The 24,972-nt window shown below is 37.0% G+C and overlaps 1 protein-coding gene across 1 annotated transcript in view; it reads right to left on the bottom strand.

Moving 5' to 3' along the window:
- The window catches only part of LOC106492516 (regulating synaptic membrane exocytosis protein 1), a 207,654-nt gene that overhangs the window by 179,168 nt on the left and 3,514 nt on the right, over positions 1 to 24,972 (bottom strand). The window contains exon 3 of the mRNA XM_067294112.1: positions 22,453 to 23,315. Coding sequence (XP_067150213.1) covers positions 22,453 to 23,315 — 863 coding nt within the window. The remainder of the gene's footprint in view (positions 1 to 22,452; positions 23,316 to 24,972) is intronic.

The raw sequence follows: 24,972 nt of genomic DNA on the forward strand, positions 1-24,972 counted from the left end.
AATCCTGAGTGTAACCTTTGGCTGTGCTTCCAGAATTAAACTAAGTGGAGAAAATGTATCTGCTTCTGATAGGGTCACAGGTGGAGACCGGTTGCCACTGGACTAATTAAAACATTCCTGTTCTCTGTGCACTCATGCAACTGAAGAGCACCTCCCTTTAGTAAATGAAGAGGACTGAGTATTTTTCAGATGCTTTTGGCAAAATAGTTACAACTTATCAAAGACAATTGTTGACCGTGACATGCTTGAGCTAATAAGCTCAGTCTTTTATTTAGCTTGGGCTAAATCAGTGTCATGCTGACGTTACTTCACAGCTTTTAGTTCAAACCTCAGTTCCAGCCAATCAGTTCAAAGTGCAAGTGAAGTTACCTGGCATCTGTCTGACACTTCAGGAAACCTTACTCTACAATGTGTTTCCCATGGGCATTCCCTTCAAGTGGCTTACAGCATTGTTCCAAAGGGGCCTTAAAGGAAGTTTTGCAAAACATCACCCGGCATTTTTTTAGTAGACTGGAAGACTATCCCTGCACAATCAAATAATAGGACCCCTTCAAGCACAACAAGCTAGTAGAGAAACACTCTGTTATCTATTGCTTCTATATCCATTGTTTCCAAAATTCCATTGCTGATAGTTTAGTACGGTGCTATCATCATCATTATTTTATTTCCCCATCCTCCACCCTTGATTGACTTGATTGGTATTGACTCATCTGAGGAAGATGATAATGACAGAGAAGTTGTAACCATTCAGAAGGAGGTAACAAGAACACTCAGAAGACGACTTACGTTGGGCATTCAATCTCACATGTAATGGCCAAGATCTCTGCTATCTGATCTTTGTGATCCAGTAATTTCAAAATACATCTATCTCAGTTACTTCATGTATGAAAAAAAGCTAGCATTTCCTCAGGTTCATCATTTTCATGATCCTCCTTGTCTAAAGAGGAGCTACTGATATCAGGTTTGAGAACAACAGCACTGCATTGTCAGATTTACAGACAAATATCTTCTGGACTTCCCCTAACATCACAGCATGATGAATTGATCTCCGTAAGAAAAGAAACTTTGTGGACTATTTTTCTTTGCAACCATAACAATACTTAACAAATTAACTTACAATACCTAAAAAAGACCTGCTGGACACCTTTTCTTCATCCAAAAGTCATTTTAACTGAACCCTAATTCAACCTATTTGATTCAGCCATTCAATTGATAAAGCCAGATGCTGCAACTGGTATGCAGACACTGACTTTTTAATTTACTGAGCAAAAGTATCAAAATAATCTTTTTGTTCCCAACTTCAACTATTATTTCTACTTGTTGTTCTAAAATCTTCACAAGAAACAGATTTCTGCAAACTCTCACGCCCTAATAAACGGGGAATGTGAAAGACCCACACTAAGTCTCTTCCCTGCCTGATGCAGGGTAAGCTGGGACGAAGCACTAGTATGTCTGCAGTACCTTTGGCAGCTATGCTTAAGTAGAGGCTTGAACTCACAGAATTAAATTGCTCAAATCAATTCGATGTTACTACCTGTAGGAAGAGATCACAGGTGCAAAATGTCTTGAACCTGCATCTGAGTATTGCTGCCAAAGGAGGAGCCAAAGCAAAAGCCAGTATTATTAGGCAGGAGGGGCAATCAACAAACTTGGGTTCCAGAAAAATGGGAGGTACAAGCTATCATGACATTATCATTACAATCTCTGATCTGAGTCACCCACATCACCTTATTAAAATGTCTTTACACAAGTCCTTTTTTTCTTCCTAGAAAATTTTTTTCCCATTACAAAACATAACAAAAGTCAATGCATGTTTTTAATTGATTCATATACAGGCTGTGGTTGAAAGGGTGTATAGGCAAGGGTGAAAGACATCAAAATCTCACTGGTTCATTCCAGTCCTCTAGTTGAGGTCACCTCTGATCTCCTAATTCACATTCCCTTCTTTTTTTTCCCTTTCCCCCTACTGCTTTGGAAACATGGCTTACTTCCCAATTTTTCCCACCAGTCAGACTCCTCTTCCCAGCTGTAGGGAATTTAGGAATATTCTCACATAGTCAGGGCATCCTTGGGTTTCTGAGAGCATGGTGTCTTTTCCACCCAGTCCTGAGAAAAGGGTTTACAGCTAAAAGAAGGTAGTAGGGTTTCCAATCCACTTAAGGCAACATGGGAAGAGAGAGAGATTATCCTCCTTGTTCATATACCTCACAGTGATGTATACATGACAGTAAGTCAGACACAGTCACTTCTACCGCATTGCTGTTTTAACTAGAGTCAACTTTCTAAAAATACAGCAGCCCACTGTAATTAAGTAGAAATACTATTTCCCAACTAGTAATTAAAATAAGTTTGATCTGGTTAGAATATGTAGAGTTGTAACACATTTGTATTTTCTGCAAGCTAGAAAATGTATTTGTTGTATTTGAATCAAATAACAATCGCTGAAATAATAATAGCATGAAGGTACTGGTGCAATAAGGTCTTTGCCAATGTAATTTCAGTGTAAATGCATCTCAAAAAACAGATAAGCTAGAATTAGAGAAAAAAAGGGATTACGGGGAAAAGTTACTGTAACAAATGGTTAAGTTCCCCACTTTCTTCCCACTGACTGGGATTCAGCAGCTTTATACTGCAACTTAATAAACTAAGCCCACAGGTGTCCAATATCAGCAAAATAATAATGTACTGGTGCTTGATTCAAACATACTTTTATGTAACTGTGATATTGGTGCAATTCTGTCGGTCACTCATCTAAATAAAACATCCCTCTATTACATTATTAATGTTGTTTTTGAGCATTTGATCTAGTCTGCTCCTGATCTCATCCACAAACCATAATTAGTAAGAATGATGAGATTACGTTATGTACGTATCAAATATACACCTATACACATGTGCACATGCATAATTATGTAGTTATTACGTATGATAAAACTTACATTATTTATCTAAAAGGTTTTAAAAAGGGTTTTAAAATTCATTTTCCTACAAGAACACCTTCATTTTTTTCTGCAATTACTGAAATAGATATGCCTCATATGTGCAAAAAAGCTGAAGGAAATGTCAACTGCTAATATAGGAGAACAGAAGTCTGTCAGGATACCTCTGTCTTATTTCATCTTTCTCATTTTACGTTCCAGATAAATAGTGATGCTTGCTATCAGCTCTGCATCTGATTAATTTTTTTAATTACCTGATGTAATTTATAGGTACAGCTACGTCACATTTGACTTATAGACACTTCCAAGTCTATGCTATTTCACATGTGCTTCCTTAGCAATTAAATGGTAAGAAATGACAATGCTGGGACTGATGAAAGCATTTGATCCTTTTCTGCTTTGATCCTTTAAAAAATAATTCTTTAATGTTACTTTGAAACCATGCAAATCAGAAACATTTTTTTAACAGAAATTTCCATTTAGTAGCCTGACTACAGGAATGGGAGTGACTAGAAGACACTGAATATCACAGGACTCAATTAAGTTGCAAGAGCTGATCACTCTGAGACAGAAGATATCAGCTCTTGCCAAACCCTACCTGAAAATGAAGTATGTAACTGGTAGCTGGCTACAGTTAGACTCCTGGAGGAGAAAGGGTCTGATCATTCCAGCCAAGGATGAGATTACGCCTTATGTTCATTCCTACCTCTCTGGCTCTTTTGGAAAGCAATTCCACCAGTTCTACTTAAACATTCACTTTGGTGGTAATCAGCTTCCTAGATTTTGCTCATTGTTTCAGCACATAGCTTAAATATTACCAAATCTTTTCATCATAGAATTACAGAGTAATTTTGGCTGGGAGGGACATCTGGAGGTCATCTAGCCCAATTCCCTGTTCACAGGAAGGCCAATTAAATCAGATTTCTAAGGCAACCTGTCCACTTGCCACTCAAGTTTTAAGTAATTCCAAGGATGGAAATTTTACGACCTCTCTGGGCAACCTCATGGTGAAGTTTTTCCTTATAGCTAATTGGAATTTCCTTTGTTCCAACTTCTGTCTGTTACCTCATCCTACTGCTATGCATCTCCAAAAAGAGTTTCTCTCTGGCTTCCCTACGCTCTCTTATCAGGTAGTTGAAGACTAAAATCAAAACTCTCCCTAGCCTTCTCTTCTTTAGGCTGAACAAACCCAATTCTCTCATGCTTTCCTTGGAAATGAAATGGTTTCCAGCCCTACAACCATCTTTGCGGCCCTCTGCTGGACTCACTCGTCTGGCAATGTCTTCCTTGCACTAAGGAGTCAGCAGTAGTCTCACAAGTGCCAAGAAGAGAAAGAATCACTCCCCCCAACCTGCTGATTATAATTCTGCTACTACAGCCCGGTATGCAGTTATCCAGTTTTGCCACAAGAACACCCCGCTGACCCCTGTTCAACTTGCTGTCCATCAGGACCCCAAGGTACTTTCCTGCAAAGCTGCTTTCTAGCCAGTTGGCCACCCCATCTGTACTGGTGCATGGGCTTATTCCTCCCCAGGTGCAGGACTTAGCATTTCTCTTTGTTCCACTTTATTAAGACTCCTGTTAACCCATTCTGCCAGCCTGTTATATACTCTCTAGCTCAGCCATTCAGTGGTACCCCCAATTGAAACCTCCAATTTGGTGTCCTCCACAAACTTGCTGAGAGTGCAGTCTGTGCCGCTGTCCAGGCCATTAAAAAGACATTACACAGTATTGACTTTAGTATTGATCCCTGAGGGGCACCACTATAACCAGCTACAAGCTGCACTTTGAACCTGCTCATCACCTCTTTGAGCCCAGCAATCCAGTCGATTTTCCACCCACCTTATCCCCCACTTATCCAATCCCTCTCTCCTTGATTTGGCTACAAAGATATTATGGGAGACACTGTTGAAAGACTTGCTGCAGTCAAATTAAACAACATCCACTGCTCTCTCCTTGTCTACAAATCCAGTTATCTCACCACAGAAAGAAATCAGGTTGGTCAGGCATGATTTGGCCTTGGTAAAGCCATGCTGGAGGTTCCTAGTCACCCTCTTGTCCTTCCTGGGCTCAGACCTGACTTTGAGAAGGATTTGCTACATAACCTTCCCTGGGAGGGGGTTAGGCTGCTCAGCCCATAGTTTCTCAGATTCTTTTTCTTGCCCTTCTTAAAGACAGCTGGGATATTTTCCTAGTTCCAATCATCAAGAACCTCCCACAATAGCCATGACCTTTCAAAGTCAATAGAAAGAAGCCTCACAACGACATCAGCTGCTCCCTCAGCGCCCTCGGAGGTATCCTGTCTGGCTGCACGCACTTGGGTTTGTACCCCTGGCTTAACTGTACTGAGACTGAATCTTCCTCTATTGTGGGTAATGTTTCATACACCCACAGACTCTGCTACTACGCTCAGGAACATAGGATGCCTGAGGGCAATCCTTATCAGTAAAAACTGAGGCCAAATAGGCATTTAGCACCTCTGCTTTTTCTATGTCTTTGGTCATGTTACATAGAATTAAATATTGTCCAGAAAACTCACAACTACTTATTCTCAAAAGCCTTAGATGAAACCATGTATTCAGAAATTCTAGAAAACAGATCTTGTAAAGTATGATACGAGGCATGGAGATGCATCTTGGGATTCTGGGATGCATATATCCAAAGGAAATATGTCAGAATCTATAATCTGCCAAAAGAATGTAAAAATTGTATTGCTTAAATTGCTGAAGAGATAGACGATATTTTGACAACATTTTGTCAAAAGTATCCTCTTAACAAACTTTTGCATATATTTCAGGATGGCTTCTTAATATAAACTGTATTGGGACAAATTCTGATCTTATTTATACCCCTTGTGATTTATACCCTTTGTGATTACAAAATCTATAACTGAGGGAAGAATACAGCCTATATTGATTAAGTATTTCTACTAATTTATTTTACTGATATTGATTAAATATAGGATTTACCAGCCATATTTAAATGTGACTAGAAGAAGAAAGTCTCACTGTATTTTTTCAATGAAATTAATTTGAATGTTTCGTTAGTAGACAAAAAATTGTTGAACAAATATATTTAGTTTAAGGTTATTGGAACAAATATATTAAAATCTCTTCAATATTTGTTCCCTTTATTTTCTACTAATGCCAAGTCAAAATACATATTTCACAGAACCATAGACCAGTTTAGGTGGAAAAGCCCTGTAGAGGTCACCTTGTCCAATCTCCTTCCTCCCTTCCTCAAAGCAGCTTCAAAGTTGGGAGAGGTTGTTCTGGGCTTTGTCCAGTCAAGTATTAAGCATCTCCAAGGACAGAGATTCCAAAGCCTCCGTGGGCAACCTGTTCTAATGCATTATAAAATGTGTTAACTATCTAATTAGCGCATGGTGCAAAACACCCTGCCCATCTTGATTGTATGTTAAGATAATGAAATGACACTTTATAAAATATACATAATAATGTTCATATATTCTTACATATTATATATTACATTAATAATACGCAATATTTAAGCAGACACATGTAGAAATGGCTTGATTAGGAAAATAAATCTACTTGTTGATCTCCATCCTTACATTTCAAGTGCATTTTTGTATATTAAAATGGTTATGTTGTCGCTCTAAGACCCAATAAAACTGACAAACATGACTGGGTCCTCACTGAATTCATATTATTATATATGATAATACATTATTTTAAAAATTAGCTCTAAAAAATTCAGATTTAAATCTAGAAACTAGAGCAGTAGTACTGTATGTGCTGACCACATTTTAAAAGGTCAACCTCCATTAAGTACCATTTTCTATTTTTTTTTTATTTACCTTCCAAATCAAAAAACCACACACATAAATGCAGGCTTTAACAGTGAGCACACTGTTTGTTTAAGCATTGCCAGAAAATTAGTTCTTAATCCTTACAATAATTTTCTAGGTCAAAGTAGATTAGGCCCACGATGGCACAGATAACTGATATTCTGACAATTCATCCTAAACTAATATCATTATTTGTTTTTTTCTTAAAAAAAAAAGACTACAGGAAAAGGATACTGATATATTAGAATTTTAGAAGGAAATATTTGAAGAGAAGTCAAAATGTAAATTGCACATCTGTTTGTTAAAAATTCTGTTCACCAGCAAATCTTTCAGAAAAGGAATTAACGTCTTCCTGAGTGTTTATTTTCACTGGCTTGCAAGAATAGCCATTCCCCTAAGACTTCCTTGGCAATAAGATTTAAAACTCGGAAAAACGAACAGACTAATCAACCTTTCGTATAAATGATTTCCAAGCAGCTTATCTGTGGAAAAGAGCACGCAGCAGCCCAATGGGATCTGTTCCTAAGTGTTAGTTAAATTACTGTTCCCGGCTGGCTGTTTTGCCCTCCTGCGAGCAGTCTGCGCTTAACCACAATGAAGATTCCACTGTTGGCAAATGCAGATGCCTGCCCCGTAATAGATAACTAAAACAACCTGGATACACTGATAAAGTTCAGAGTGTTTACATAAAAACTGGTAGAAATAGCAAATGGCAGAAACTGTTGAGAGTCTACATCTATTTTAATTTGTATTTGCAAGCTGCTTTTGTGAGGTTCTGTTTATCTGTTAGTACAAGTCGCCTTATACTGCATTTTAAGTAAAGTCTGAGCCCATAGAGAAAATCAAATTGCCTGGCATCTCAAATGTTTTTATGTAAACTTACACGAATTTGCTGTGGGAGAGCTCTGGAGCACAACAGTGGATTAGGCAGGAACAAGCATTACCACTTTGAGTGACCCACGCCTCTTTGTGGAATTGAAAAAACTCGCTGTTTACTGGCCCTCAACTCATGGCACTGATGAGGATTAACTGCCTGAGTAGAGGCTCTCGCTCATCTCACAGCTCAGGTGAGAACTGTGTGAATAAACTGCATACAGGTCAAAGTGAGTCAGCTCAGCAGTGCTGCATTGCACTGCGCTCCCCGCTCTGCAGAGCTACCCATCGATACCACCCAAACCTTCCCGCGCCCTGTGCCGGCATTTGCAATTTTCACCTGAGATGTGGGATTGGGGTTTGGGCAATCCAAAGACTATATCCAGCTGCTTTAGAATGGTATTTATTCTCTTGTGATATCTGCTGATAACACAGAACAGTCTGACTTTCAAATGTTTTACAAAGGCACAGAATAAAACAAAAAACTGCAGAATTATATACTCACAAAGCATTCTTTCAATAGCTCTGTTCACTGTATCTAAAAGCACTCTGGGATGACGTCCTAAAAAGTACATATCATGACATCTTAAATAATTAAATACAACAGAGTGTATGAGAAGGCACACTGAGTTCTAATAACACCCAGGCACTCTAATTCATATAAACGTGTACATATTCACAAGCAAGTACACCTCCTGCAAATGAGTCTTACTGATGTTACAAAACTGTGATAAAACAAAGAATATGAAAGCATTCACACACATTATTGTATCTTTTCTTTCTAAAGCAGGATACTGATTCTGCTTGTGAACACTCTTTATTGTGTAGCTGCTGAAGCAAAGAGCACAGTGTGCTCTCATTACACAGGTGTTTCTTGTGAATTAGATCACAGAAAAATTTAGGTTGGAACGGACCCCGGAGGTTGTCTAGTCCAACTGCCTGCTCAAAGCAGAGACAGCTCCCACGTTAGATGTGGCTGCTCAGGGACTGGGCCAGACGAGTTTTGAAACTCTCTGAACACGGACGCTTCACAACCTCTTTGGACAATCTGTTCCAGAGCTTAATCACTCCCACTTTTCTTTATATACCATCACAACAGCCATTAATGCAAATTGTGACCATTGCCTCTTGCCCATTCTTCATTAATCTATAATGATCTTGTCCACTCTTCATTAATATATAATAAACTCATAAATTTTATACACTAAACACTTCCATTATATACATTTGTAAGTTGTTAAACTATGTCCCAAAGTATTAGTATTGATTAGCTGCAGCAAAATTCCACTCTACCAAAACTTTCCGACTTGCTCAAGGAAAGTTTACTCAAGGCGATACACACAAAATATCCCACCAGGCTGTGGGTGAGTAGGAAAAAAATATGCGACTTCTTAACCAGAAGCATCAGTGAGCTTTTCTAAGCACCGGCATAGACAGTCATCTATAGGCCTGTACCTCTAAGCTCCCAATAATTTTTTAAAATTTGGCTCACGGTCCTCAAACAAGGATAGCTTTTTCTTGCTATGCTCATTTTTTCTGAGTAAGGAACCATGCAATGAATCAGTACTACTGTTGAGCTATACTTGTTAATGTAATTTCATGCCTGGAATATATTCCATATACTGTCCCCAACACTGAACACACAAGACAATGTAAACCTGCAGGTGGAAAAATGCAGATGGAGGTAAGACCTGAGAAAGGTTTCTACATTATCAGCTCAAATGGGAAGGGGTGTTTGCATTTCCAGACTTTCTCTTTGATAAAAGAGAAATTGTATTGCATAGAGTGTGATAGACAAAACAGACATTTGACAGCTCCATCTAGCGGCTAATTAAGCAAAATTTTAATAGTTAAGAACAGGTAGCCTAATGGGTTAAAAGGAGCAGAGTATAACGCTTGCTTGTTTTTATAGCAACACCGAAAAAATATTCTTGGCACCTAGTTCTTTTAATAACATAACATGCAAAAATATTAATCTCCAAAAATAAAAAAAACTTCATGAAAATTTAATAAAGTTAGTGAAGTTCATAAACGTAGTTAAGAAAATTATTTTTACATTTTTATTAGCTTATTAAATCATTAAAGCTTTGTTGAAAAATTACCAATTTAAATTTACATTTGAAATTACATTTATATTTGAATTCCCATTTTCAGTAAAAAAAGATACCTGAAATTACATTTTCAGTAAGAAAACGAAATTAATAAAAAGCAAAGCATTAAAATAAATACACTTACTGTTATCTATAAGAACTAACTTTCAAAGCTCAGGTCTGATTCAGAAAGCCATTCCTATCCTGTGAAGGAAGACTCCTACACAGATCTAGAACACCTCTGATTTTTAAAGGGAATTCTGCGTGCCCAGAAGTCTGCCTTAGCAGAGAGTTTTCCATGGCTCTTCTAAAAAACACTGAGAACTCAGATACTTTAAAAATACAGGAATAACAACTTGACCAAGTTGCTTTAAATGGAACGGTTTTTGATAATTAATTTGAGAATGTTAACTAATCAGAATTCAAGCTACTAGATTTCAAAACCTGGATCTTAAATTCTGGAAATGAGTGTTTGGAATTAAATGATAAAATACACATAAGTGAATTAAAATTAGATAAATACGTTACATATTTCTTTGTCCCTTGCTACATGTCTGAAAATTGTTTGTCTTAAATTACATATAAAACTGAAAGGTAGCCAAGAAATATAACCCTTTTACTTTATTTATTCTTCCACTATATATAGTTCCCAGAACTAACAAAATAGATTAAGTTAGGACCATATGTGAAACCAATGTCTTTTAAGTAATGAAAGTTAAACATATGCTTAAATTCCTTACAGAAATGCATTCAGAATTGTAAAATAATCCCATACTAGCCTTAGGCCAAATGAAGCTTACAATACACATTAGACTGAAAGAGGCATTTAACTTAATGTTCAAATACTTATAGGGTATTATCCACCTTCCTTTCAAAGGCCATATTGGATTTGGAAGTTTAGATGAGCTATAATGCCACTGTATATTCCTCAACTTGGAAAATGGACCAAATGGATCAAATTTGCATATAAGGTATGGCAAAGCTACAGGTCACAAAAGTAAAGTGTGCTGGTATTTACTTTTCTAAACTATAAAAGGTCATGTTTACAGAGATGAAGTAAACGCGAAAAGAAAATATTCTAAATAAAATGTATTATTGGAAGTTGCATCATGGCTGGGAAGTATAATAAATACCAAAGGCCTAAAAAATATTACTATAGGTACACATTTATAGCATAGCATCACAGTGTTGCTGAGACTTAAGTTCTCTTATAAAATACCTGTAAGGCCGAAACTGTTTAACAATTAGAAAACTTTCCTATACTATTTGCAGTCAGTCAAGGAAATGAGTTGAGGGATATATGCATGAGGGACAAGATATTTTAATAAACTAACTATGCACAAATGCAGAGGCTTCAAGTGTTTTAGTATCTTAAAAAGCAAGTCCTTCAACTCTCCTTTTTAACATTTAGGGCAGACTGAGTGTCTGTACAGGGAGGTTATGAACTTATTAATGGTTATCCTAGCAGCAGACAGGTCCAAGCTGTCTACTATGTGCATTAACCAATAAATAATTGCCCTTAAATTGTGCATATCCTGCTTGCAGAGTCTCTATGCACAGAGTAAAAGATGCCCAAACAAAAATGATCTGCTGAAAAGAGGGTAATAGGATGATCGACTACCTAACTATGATGTTTTTGCAGTCTGTTCTGAATGTGATGCTTTTGTTCAGAGGTTGGACTGGAGGGTTGTTTGTTTGGGGGGCCTTTTACTCATATATACAGTTAGCAAATTATGTACATTCTAGCTTGAATAAGCAAAGGAAACATTTTCTAAATATAAACATTAGCAGAAAAGACTAAAGCAACAATCATACTGAAAATAAAACTATGAAACTTTGTCTTGTGAAAGAAGGGCTGAATGAGATGGTGTAGGACGTACAGACTTTTTGTCCAAGATGTGTTTTCAAGATGAGGCTTTAACACTGTGGGGCAGCCAAAGCAAAACACCTTCTCTCTTTGAAACTAAAACCTTAGAATAGTCCTGTACTTGGAAGCCAGGAAGCAAAGTGATCAGTGAACCATTATTTTTAGGGCTTTAAAATTGTGGGAGGGACCAAACAGAAAAAGTACTGAGACCAGGAATCTACACTCAACTGAACCCTAACTCAGTAGGCAACCTGGAATTATCCATAATACAATGCAAGAGGCTATTTGACAGTTTTCTGCATTTCTTCTGTATGCTGATAAATGGAAGAAAAGGGTAACTACTAACAATATGTTCTTACATTAAATAAGCATACTATTTTATTATCATCATAGTAACTTGGAGTCCCAGTCATGGACCAAAATCTCACTGAGTTAGGCACTGTACAAACACAAAACAAACCCCAGACCCCTCTCTCCTGAACTTGCAATTTAGTTGCAAGACAAGAGAAAACAGGTAGACAAAAAGGTAGACAAACAGTGACTACATTTATACCAGTGCATTAAACAGTGCCAACTCAATTGCCTTCATTGTTATATTGTTAGAATAGCCCCCGACACAGTTTTGGCCTGGGTCAATTAGCACTCTCATTTATTTGCAGGCAGGAGACAGGCCAGCAATCAATCCCATAGGTAGCTTCCATGCAGCCTTTCTCATCTGATGCACGCAAAAGCTTCATCATATGGAAATGTGCCACCTTCTGTTACTTGGCCAAAGACATCAAAAGATGGTTACTTTACTAGCACAGTAAATATGGCCAATGAGGCCATATAAGAGGTGCTCATATTTGAACACTTATCTGCTGGGTTACTGAGTTTGGTATCATTGGTCAAATGGAGACAAGAATCACCTTCCTGGAATGTGAAGATTATATATAGTACAATAGGAAAAAGAAGGAAGGAAGGAAGGACACATTAGAGCGATGCAAAGATAGGAAAAGAGTTTTCAGAGAGACATTCAGAGTGGACTGCAAGAGGATGAAACTATGCATATTTATTCAGAGGTAAGACAGACATCTTCATAATTATGAACTTTCTTCCTGACACACTGCAGGTTTTTCATAGCGGCCATTCACTAGCACACTGACTTCAGAAAGCTCAGCAAATACACCAGTCTGTCTATCCAAAGGTATACTGAAAGAAACTGGATTGCTTCCTGTGTATTACAGTAATTAAGTATACTATTCTAAGCAAAAAAACCCCCAAAGATACCAGAAAAATGTTAACACAAAATACTAACCAATAATACCAGTCAAGCTTAGTCTCTATGTTTGGACTCAATACTCATTTATGATGATTAGAATCCCTGTAACTGAGAGAAGCAAATAGAATTTTTTTTTCCAGAAAGTAACAGAATTTGATGTTTGCTTGTGTTTTGTTAACTCTAAAATAAAGTCCTCTTGTTTTCTGAGACACAGAGAGCAGATCTGATTTATGCCTTCGCTGTTAAGCAACTCCCTCCCTACGCAGCCTTTGAACAGAAAAATGATTCCCAGATCTGCACGAGGAAAGATAAAAGACTGTACTATCAGGGATCCATGACAGTTGAGTTACGTATTAAAAAAGAAGTGTATGCCTTATACTATAATTAATTTATCTTTTTCTTTCACAGGATTTTATTTTTCTGCCCAAAAGAGGGAGGTTCCTCCATACAGGGAGGAAAAAGAAAAGGTTTGGACTCCAGTCTCAGGACCTGCTCCCTTCCTTCAGTACGCCGCAGAGACCATCCACAGTTAGGCAGCTTTCCTAATTAACACAGTGTGGTTCTCTTTCGCAGCTCGCCTTTTCCTCTAAGCTCTCAGATCAAAAGAATAACAGTAGATCCTGAGTAGCTGTTCAAATATCTTTTTATTGTATATACAAAAATACATGCATATAGAAAATACACAATAGACTTTTGTATAGCATAGACTGGGGAAAAGGATCATCTTCTGGCTATAATGCCATGTCCTATTTCAAGCCAAGTTTCAACTCTAGTTCATTGCATAGCTGCATTTTAAAAAGTGCTCAACAGCTACAATTAGGGCCAAATTTTTCAAAAGATTTTGGCTCCCTCTAGACCTTGGAAAGTGTTGCATAGCCAACAGCTCCCAGTGTTTATCTAGCACCTATTTCCAATGCATTCTGCATGCAAAGTACTGACTACTGAGAATTTTTGAAAATCTGTCTTTCATGTAGAAACCTGGAGAAGTCCTTAGTTTCCCTACAGGTCCAAATACTTGGCTGCTGAAATTAAAGCTACTCTGCTTGGAGGTGTTCAGTCTTTCTGACGATACAATCCTAATTCCTCCAGGCCTTAGTTCCCCTGTACGTAATGACAATAACAATCTAACTACTGGACATGTTAGGATGATTTCATTACCATTTTATGAATTAGATGCACAGGGGAACGTTCAGCAGCAAAGAACAACCAATTAATAAAATGATTAATATGTCAAAAATGAAGCAATGCAGAAGATAGAGAATTTTAATAACAAAGAAACACAATGTCTTGCCAACTTCCAGTGTTGTTAGAAAGAACTCAAGACTGAAGGGTACATCCTTTTCTTCCATGTCTCTTGATAAAACAAAATGCACATCTTCTTCCCTTTTAAAAAAACAGACTGTTACTGCAATAAGTTTGTACTGGAAATGGTTATCAAATGTCATTACTTAAAGGATGGCAAAAGGATAACCTACAGTTAGGAGTACTGTGAAATTAGCCCCAGATTTCACCACCTTGGCCCAGAGCCTGCCCTAGGACTGACAGTAGCATTTCTAAAACAGAACAACTTCAGTGCAGGCTACAAAGAAATCAATTTTGTTCTCAGGCAGCCTCTATTTGAATTAAATAAGAAATTATGGTCACAACTGTCCTTAACTTTGTTTAGCTGTCCTCAGAGTTGACATGGTTTCTGGTAGCTTGCCTAAATTTCCCTAGCTATAACTTAACTCTGCAGGGAAATAGAGAAGCTTCTCTCTCTCTCTACAGCTGCCTCTTTCCTGTTCAAAGTCCAGTGATGTCTCCCAGTCTTTTTTTTTTTTCTTTTCTTTTTCTTTTCCTTCTTTTTTCTTTCCTAGACTATTCAACCCCAATCCTTTTCATCCTTCCTTATACATCACGTTTTATAGATCTCTGGTCATTCTCACTGCTCTTTTCTGGACTCCCTCCAACAGGTTCACAACCTTCTTAAGGTCAACCAGCCAAAAGACTTTATTAGGACTTCACAGGAGAATTGTGTCGCATATCTTCCCTGAAGCTCCCATTTATGTGGTTATGTATGTCAGTAAAATGTTGGGTTTTCTTTGCAACTGTATGACTTTTTTCCCACTCATGTTCAGCCCATTTCATTTGCATATGAACGCATGAACTTTATATAATTGCATATACATGAAACTTACTTCTTACTGTCCAACTCTAATTTGGACAGTAGCTGTGAACAGTGGCTGTGAATACTGATAGCACTGACAAGGGTTAACACGGACTAAAATTCTGAAAATACAGCTACTAGATTTTCATTAAGATCTGAAATAGAGGTAGATCTAAATTATTCCGCAAGGACCAGAACATAAATTGGAACTAATTTCTAAGAACTAAAATACCATTTCTAGGGAGATTGTCATTTTACACTAAGTTCCAGCTCAGTTGCATTTTTTAACAAATCCAGCTCTTTTTAAAACTTCATGTCCAACTCTCCAAGCTAGCAGATGTTAAAATATGCTAACAGATGTTACAGTACAACTTGACTTGCCTACACCACAGATTTAAAATACATCAGTGAAAACAGTTAGTTAAAAACACTTAAAAAGAGCCTCTTCTTCCCTGTTGCCTTTTACTGACATTTTCTTTCACTGCATTTACACACTGTGCTGTGTACACATGTTCTTTTAGCCCACAGGTTATTTTTACTGCCAATAATGTTACATCACTAGAAAAATCATTGCAGCAGGGATTTAATTTATGCTTTCCTTCTTATGGAAGCACCCCCACACATGAATTTCTAATGCAGAATTCAGAAGACTTAGGGAGGAAGATTAGATCTGTCAGGTCTGCTCCTCTGTGAACCAGAGGGAGTGCAGCCACATCTGCCCGCTAACGATGGAATCACTTTCCCCTTTCATCTTGCAATAACTCTCTCCTTGCTTTTAATCCTTCCATCTCACACACGCACCAACACTGAGACCCAGAAGAGAATGCAGCAAAATTTTTGCCCATAACACTTTCTGACCAGAAGAGTAATGCTGTAAGAATTAAACTAATCTAGGTCATTCTGTTCCTTCTGGTATCACAAGAAAGGCATTATGAATGAAACATTCACGTCTGTTCTTCACTAAAAGAAACTGGAAGGTAGTGTCAGTATTTTTTTTAACCAAGATTCCAGCTCTGCCATGACCTCTCCTCTTCCAGTAAAATCCATCTGCAAGTACACAAAGTGAGTCTTACTTTGCTTTTTACTATTTTGCAGACAACACATGGGTATTAGGTGTACTTTCAAACATAAAATGTGCAAATAAAATACATGTTTAGGTAATTACGAATAACAAGAATGCGAAATGTAAAAACCATTATCACATCTGTTTACGTAAAATTATATAAGCAGTTTTCAAGGTCTACTCAGACTGCTCCAATTTTCAACACCATTTCATTTTCCTGTTTCAAAGACCGCATGACAGAGATCTAGAATATCTCCTGTATCTATCATGGGATAAGAAGAAGTTAAGTACAACCTTGTCTGGACACAAATCTATTAGTTCCACACAAATTCTTGTTTTTAAAGAAAACAGTCAAAACTTAGTCCAGATCTAAACAGGATTTGTTTCTTCATTGGATGGCAGTAGGCAGAAGCTGTCTCAGCTTTAAAATGAGAGGGCCTGGATTTCATTTATAATGGTCTGCTCTATGTTATTCTAGCAGGAGCCTTTGAAGTGAGTATAAATGTAATTTATGCCTTCTAAGTGGACTTTCGCATTCCCATGATGGTGTTGTCACTGGAAACTCAGTCCCCAGAATGTTCAACTATTACAGATTTTAGAATAACTAGTCCTATAGCCTATAATAATAACAGGATAAAAATGATTAATCGGCAATCACTAACAATGTCCTTTAAAGGGTCCAGAATTTTTTAAAAGAAAATTTGGGATGACCTTTTTAGACACTGCTAAACAATTCTGTCTCTAAATTTACTCCAACACAGAAACACCTCAAAAGAAATTTTTGGGTCCTCTGCCAAAGAGACAAAATCCCAGTGGACTGCCAAAGACGTGTATCTTCTGGAAAGAAAATACCTCCAGTGTTTATGAATTATTTTTAATGATTTTCATGAAATACATATTAAATGCTTACCGTGAAGATCAGGTAACGTACTCGCTAAATTACATTGATTGTTTTGTGTTTAAGAATATCACCTTTTGAGGGGTTTTTATGTTCAGAAGAGAGGGTAATCCCCAGAATAGTTTGTAGAGAATTAAAATACTGAGATTAAAAATTATAAAGTGCTTATCATGAGACGTTAAAACTGTAAGATGCAAATAATTCACTGGTGTAAAGGAAGGAATTCTTTCCACTGTCACAGCCAACTTTTCACTAAAAGGAAAACTGAAATCTCTAGTTAATATGTATCAAGAAATAAATCTCACGACTGATTTCCTAAGTGAATTCATTTAATACCACAAGTCATCCATTTACCTTGTAAAAAAAAAAAAAAGATTTCAACTGCCTCATATACCTGTCCAAAATGGCATTAACTGACATAAAACATTTTCCTGAAGATTTGACAATCACCAAAAAAGAAATGGACACAACATCATACATTTTATGTAATGGTTGATGAAACTCTAGAGTTTAGAGGGCTGGAAGCAGTTAGTGTATTTTTGTCAACAGAACTAACTCTCATTTACCGTACATTTCAAAATGTTTTCATATACTTTTATATTTCATTTCTATAACACCTGATTTCATAATAAATGAGACTTTGCCCACCTTGGCAGAATTACTGTTCACTTTCCAGCTTTATTTACATGTGCTACAAACAAGTATTTTGGGCGGTCTTGGTACATGCATATGCATTTGCATATTTCCCCAGTAACAGTTCTTTTTCACTCGCACTCTTTTGTGATTTTCCAATGGTAAAATATTTTTAATTTCCATACTCTGCATCTAAAAACTGATGGAGCATAAACATCTGCTCAAAGATGACAAAAATAAAATAGAAATGTATGCCAAAAATTATGTTTTATTTTCTGTTTGCATGTTCTTCATAAAAATTGGGCACAGTCATTCCTCTCAAATCTCAAGTAGCACAGCTGTTAACAGATCCCCTGACACTAAGGAAAGCCCAAAGACAGCTTTTCTAGCAAATGCAAATGTTCAAATGTAACTTTTGCACAGTTTTGAAGACATCTGGGAATACAAATGTCTTGAGAAATTTAACAATTATTAAAGTATTGGATTCATTTTTGAAAATTTCTATATTGATCCATACATGATGTTAATACATGTTAATGTATTTTGATGTGATCATCTCAAAACTGAATTTGAGTTTTACCTCTGTATGGCAAAAAATGTGGAAGTGGAAGAACAAATGTAGTGGAATAACCACTCTTAAGTCATGTTAAATTATAGGAAAAGAAACAATAGTCATTTCCTGAACACTGTAGCCTAGCATTACATGAACTAATTGTATCGCAGACGCTGATCATTCACCCAGTCAGTTCATACAACAAACTTCAGGACCAAAGATCTCTCGTGAGCACCCTGTACAGTTAAACACAATTTGCTTCAACCAAGACTGCAATCTGGAAAATTGCAAAATCAGCATTTCTGAAAGTAGAGAGTACACAGCTAATGATTCTGATCCCAAGAGACACTATCTGAGCTACAAAGAGGGCTTTTATAATAGCTGCTAAGGATCTGGCATTCAATTTATTGATTATCAATTTATCTAATTTTAGACAAATTGCCCTCTGAAGGTGCCTCCCTGTCTTCACTGACTGCAGGTGAACTTGCTTACCTATTTTCAAGCTTAGTAATTTAAACATGCAGTAATTTGTAAGGTTTTCTGTTAGTTTTCTTACAGATTTAGAATTGGAAATAAAGGTGGGCAACCATCTAGGTACCATGATGCAAAAACATATCTACTTTATAGGTCATTTTTGGCTATTGATTTTCAATACAGTTTTACACACTCTAGCTTCATCTTACATTCCTATGGGGCATCATTTTCTTTTAAACACCTCTGTAAACTGTTTTCTATATAGTAAATCTATTTTAGCTGTTTCATATAGAATAGAAGCTAGTACAAAAGGTTATTACAATTAAAATTAATGCACACATTTAGTGAATGCCAATATAAAGCAATCAGCAATTGAGTAACAAACAGGTATTTTAAGTTCTTGGGTTTTATTGGTAAGGCTGTTCAAGTTCAAAACTTTACTTGCAATAATTCTATCTTTCTAGCTCCATTTACATTACTTTGGCACCAGATTTCTGACTGAGCATTAATTAGATAAGAGAGTGGATGGAAAGTAGATGGATTCCAGACCCTCCTGGGCTTGTAAACCAAAGCTCTTCAACTAAGGACCTATGCAGTATCGCTCCCAAATTATATGCAAAGCACTAAAGGAATGATGGGTGAAATTCTGCTTGTAATGATACTGTTTAACTGCACAGGATAGGATTATGATCTCAGTTATACAAGGGCTATTTTTTAATTATTTTTTAACATCACATCCTTTTCTGTGGTATTTTTTATTTTAAGGATTTCTGAAAGATTTTCTTAGGTAATGAAAATTCCTGCCTTGATATCTATTCTTATAAAAACACAGCAGATTCATCTTTTTGTTTTCCTGCCACTCTAATTATGAAAATAATTTGATATTCTAATATCAAAAAATGCTTCTTCTGCTTTCTCATTTGTATTCACATTGTCTAGTTCTTTTTCTTTACTATAACCCCAACTTCAAAGACCTTCCACTTCTTTCTTCCATGGCAAAGATTGTAACAGTCTTACCAAGATAAGGCAGAAAAACAAACACAGCTACATCTCATAGCTATTAAATGAGTAAGTATACTTCTGGAATTAATGTATTGCATACCCCTAAGCTTACACACACACATATGTATATATAAAAAATATCCGATTAATAACACTGTCCTAGATTACTGACAAGTAGAGATAAGTTAGCAAGGAAGGCAGTAACAATGTTAACCACCTATTGAGTTGGTAGTGGTCAGCTACCAACTACCTATTTGCAATGTTTACTCAAATACTGTAGGGTAGCATATAGCCCCCTATGATACAGACCTAGGCCTCCATTGTCTACAGTGGAAGCCTAAATATCTACCTCAGATGTAAACACCGAGGGCTTGATTCAGTTATCTGTAACATACACATCTAGTGTCGTTTGAGATTCTCCAAGGTAGCTACAGAGAACTGGCAGATATGGCAAAGGATTTAGCCCTTCTGGAGCAGCACGCAGGATATCCTAAGGAACTTCACATGGTAATATTCAAATGCCTTTATTAAGGCAACCAAATCAAACTTGTAGGATGCAATTCAAGATACAGATGCTCTTTTAAGTTCTTTCATGACAGCTACACTAGGTTGCACGCTACCACTACGAGATCTTGTCAATACAGTCAATGGAGCCTGTGTCAAGGCTGAACTTCTCACACAGAGGTTCTCCTCATCTGAGCCACCAAAATGTATTGGCAACATCTGTGCAGGGCTGGCAGATACGACAAAGGATACACAGGAGACCTGCGCCATTCTCTAGCAGCAGTTGGAGGTGAAACAGCATGATCTAGGCATCTAGAAGTTAATTTAAGCTACTGAATCAGGCTTCTTCTGTAATCAGTGGATAAAGTAATTCATCCCACCTATTTTAAACACTTTTATGATGGTAGGTGTTATCAGTATATTCATACTAGGTAGCTAACTTAAAGATTCATAACAATGCGTGCAAAAAGTCCAACCTTTAATGCTTTAACAATGCAACAGGAAATCTGTCAAAAACTAAGAGACCCAAGTCGCATGCCTGAAAGCAACTCCTGAAAGATTTTACTTAGGAAGCAAGCACCATTGCAGAACAGACACAGCTGTGCCAATAACACTACTATATCAATATACTGATACCAGTATATCAGTATTTATCATTTTTAGCCTGGACTTTATTTTCACACAAATGAACTTCCAGTTTACAATAATATCCCTCACTGTATATGGGAAATACTCTCTATTTCATTAGCAACCTTTTAAACTGATGCACATAAATGAAAGCAAATAACACAGATGGAAAGTAAATGCTGTGTTACAGACCATGAATGCCAACAGAGGAAAGTCAGGGAAATTTACTGAAATCTTAATTTCAGCATAAAACACTGCCACAAAGTAGGGGAAAAGATGTGTTCTCTTAGAATGACAGAATTATTGAGGTTGGAAAAGACCTCTGAAGGTCCCTAGTCCAACCTCCCGGTCAGAGCAAGGTCAACTACAGCAGGTTGCTCAGGGCCTTCTCCATTCAGGTTTTGAGTATCTCCAAGGATGGAGACTCCACAGTCTCTCCTGGCAAACTGTTTCAGTGTTTTACCACCCTCACAGCAAAAAAAGGCTTTTTTATGTTTAAGTGGAATAGGGGTCAAGATTGCAGAGGTATGGTTGTCATCTATCCTTAAAAATGAGCAGAAAAGCAAGTTTCTGTATTTTGAACTTTGGAAATGTTTGTGCTTTGAAAGTTACACAGGCACCTATTCAAAGTCATACAGAAACTGTGCTACCAGATGGGACTGGAGTTAAATGTTGTCTCTTTTTATATGCATATGTGGAGGTTTAGGGGATGACAGGAGACCACACCATCAGACAAAGACAGACAGAGAGAGTTGCATTTCTGAATCAAAGACATGTCACTGCCAGGAATAAAACAGACAACCTATTGACATTTTGACTGTGAAAACCTGCAGAAAATTTTCACGTAACAAGCATAAATAATTAAAGAGCAAAAAGCTACTTCCAAAGACACAAAAAGCATTCAGCTCACTACAATGACATTTAAAGACAAGTTACTGTTATGAGACAGTCAGTATTCTATCACAGCATTCTCTGCTTATGCCTATTGTATCTGTTTACCATTCATGAGTTTGACTAATTTCTTGTTCAAGAAAGAAGAAAGGCTATGTTTAAAACCATACAGTGTACTATACTTAATCCTTACTGCTGAGTGTTACCAGGAACACATGAAGACAAACTGAAATAACAGAAAGACGATTTATTTGTTAGCTTGGGAGTAAATGCATCCAGATGACGGGTTGGCCAATTCTCATCTCTCCCCTGCATCTGCTATCATTGTCAATGATGAACGTGGCCAGATCTTTGATATTTTATTAAAAGTAGTAAAACATTGCATAACTTAAGACTGGGGTGTCAATAAGATTATGCTTTATAATGGTGTTCTCAGATTCTTATAGAACTCATTTTCAGTTTCAATTTATTCACAGAAAATATTCTGCATACTGATAAAAGAATGAAGCTATGACCAAAGGAGAACAGATGTTATCAAGAAAATAAACTAGAACCCTTAAACTCTATCAGTTCTAGGTGAAAGAGGAAAGAGAATGAGAAAGAAACTGATCAGCTAATGCTACCTATAACCACCTCATGTAAAACTGCAAAAGGAAACATACTGCAAATGAAATGTAAACAGCTATAAGTCATTTCTCAATTAAAAAAAAAAAGAGAGAAAAACAAAGGTGTACAACCAAAAAACAGGCAAAAGAGAAAATACAGATGAAAATTTTTCCCAAACCATGGTTATGTGCATAATATACATAAAGGTCCTTACCTTTTTCACTGACACTTTCACTTTCTATCTCCACATCTTCACAGCTAGTATATTCTGGTGTTGATGCCCCTTCTTCCTCTGAGCTACTAACTGACATCTGCCTTTTCTTTCCACCTCTTTTCGCTCTATGAGGCTTTGGAGGGGATGGCCGCACTGATTCCGACTGGTCAGAACTAAGGGAATCATTCCTTAGCATGGTCTCCATTTTCTCCCGCTTTGCTTTTCGCATGAGAATAGCAGAGCTAGGATCAAGGCGACTCTGTTTTTTAAAGGAATCATGGTTCTTGTATTCTACGTGTTCTATAGGAACTGGACTATGCCTGGGAGTTGGTGGACTATGATTAGATAATTGTTTAGAAACAGAAATTCTTACATCGCCTGTTCTGTCTATAGAGTATGACCTCTGAGTTTCCACAAGAGATTTCCTGTCCTGAGTTCCCTGTAACTGTGAGCGTTTTCCTAATTTATTCTCAGGTACCTCCGCTTCCTCCATTTCTGTATGTGGCAAAGCCACATCACTGTGTCTTCTTTCATGCCGTGCTTTAGAAACTTTAGCATGCATGCGCATCTGCTGTTCCTCAGGATGTGGTTTTACAGGATATCTCGCCAGATTGGGGTCACTCCTGTATCGAGTATGATATTCATCTTCCTTCCTTTGTTTTTCATCATCAGGCACTTCGCCTTCCTCAGGTTTTTCTGGCAACTCTTGTGACTTCCCTTTCTCCAGTCTTCTACTTTCACGCCTTTCTTTACGTTCCCTGTCATCGGCTGGTCCTTCTTTTTGAAGTGAGGATTTTTGCACACGCTTACGCTCACTCTTTAAACCTTTGCCATTCTGGTCTGAAACCAATAATGTCTTCTTCCTACCATGAAAAGGAGTACATTAATTTGAAGAATTTAATGCAAAATAAAAATACTTGTGTAAACTGTTGTGGTAATTAGATTGTAAAACTGGGGAAAGCTATGGCAAAACATACAGAAGGGTACTGAATCTATTAACATGGACTGAATCTACCAGTCTTTTCAACAGTATTGCTGTTTTCCAATACAAAAAACAGCTAGTGTGAACTCTATAAAAACCTAAATTATAGTAGGTCCAAGTAATAAAATTGCAAAGAATATTAACAACTATAAAGGCAGATAAAAAATCTTTATCCATATAAGTGGATAAAGAATCAAATGCATCTTTGTAGTAACTGCAGCCCTATGACAGAATACTGGAGTATGGTTATTCCATTTTTCTGGGAGCAGTCTGGAGAGGCTGGGCTTATGGTCTAAACTCATATACACAATTCATTTCAAGCACCCTGCCAGTATAAATATAAATATCACCAAATGGAATATCTCTCATCTGTTCTATTACAAGTAGAATTAACATGGATATCAAAAAATGCAAAAGATAGAATATGTTCAGAGGCAATAATATTTGATCTAGTTTCCTTTATCTTATTAAAACCCTGAAAAGAAGTACCCATTTCATTAGCATATAAAGAAAGCCAGACTGACTCTTTGAGCTAAATTAATACCATTCCTTTCGCTGGTAATGAAAGAGAATAAAAAATGTAATTTATTTCTCTATACAACCGAAGTACAAAGTAATGAATAATGAAGCTGCCTGAAAATTATGATCTCTCGTCATTCATCTTCTGCTTTGGAAGAGTAAGAAAGTCAAACAATCATCAAATCCCCTTGTAGAACTGTTTTTTTTTTTCGTTCTAATCCTCCCAATTGCCCTTTTTTATACCAGTTCACATTTGAATCCATCTGTTTTGAAGAAGACCAAACACAGCTATACACTTTATTTTAGATGAAACTGCACCGGTACTTTGTATTGTGTCACTGAATCTTTCCTACCTTAACTGTTACATATTCAGATTACATATACCTTTTTCACATATGCATCCTAATGGACAGGCAAAGGTGGGCATGATCCACCTAAGACATCTATCTCCTTTTTCTCTATCCCCTTTTCCTCCTGAGTTATTTGCAATACATGGGATCTGAGCTTACCATAGATGCTCTCCATTCAGAACCTTTGGACTTCATTTGAAAGCCTCAGTAACAAATAGAAAACATTGCTATTGTATAATTAATATAGCCACCTAATTTTTGAACAGCAAAGCAGAATTAGAAAAAATTTTGGTGCCCTGAAAGTGTCGTTCAGCTGGTGATGACAGATTTGAGGGCCTTCCTAGTGTTGAGGAAAAATGACAGTGGAATCAGCGAGGGCATCATTTGTTGGTTTATGTCATCCATTTACAAAACACAAACCCGAGTTTTGCTCCTGTTAAACCAAGACAGACCTCATCCACACAGCAAGTTACTAGACAACTCTCCTCATCTATTTTCAGCTTCGATAGCTATGAAAAAAATCATCAATTATTGTGATCAAGGGAGAATCTTCTATGGCAAATTCAGTTTTGTTGCCAGAGGTTCCCTCCTCTCAATTGCTCTGTCATCTGCCAGTCAGCAGCCAAAAGAACAGCAGCTGATTCATCACATTATCTTCTGCTGACTTGT

The sequence above is a fragment of the Apteryx mantelli genome, chromosome 3, assembly GCF_036417845.1.
Source record: "Apteryx mantelli isolate bAptMan1 chromosome 3, bAptMan1.hap1, whole genome shotgun sequence".
Classification (NCBI taxonomy): Eukaryota; Metazoa; Chordata; class Aves; order Apterygiformes; family Apterygidae; genus Apteryx; species Apteryx mantelli.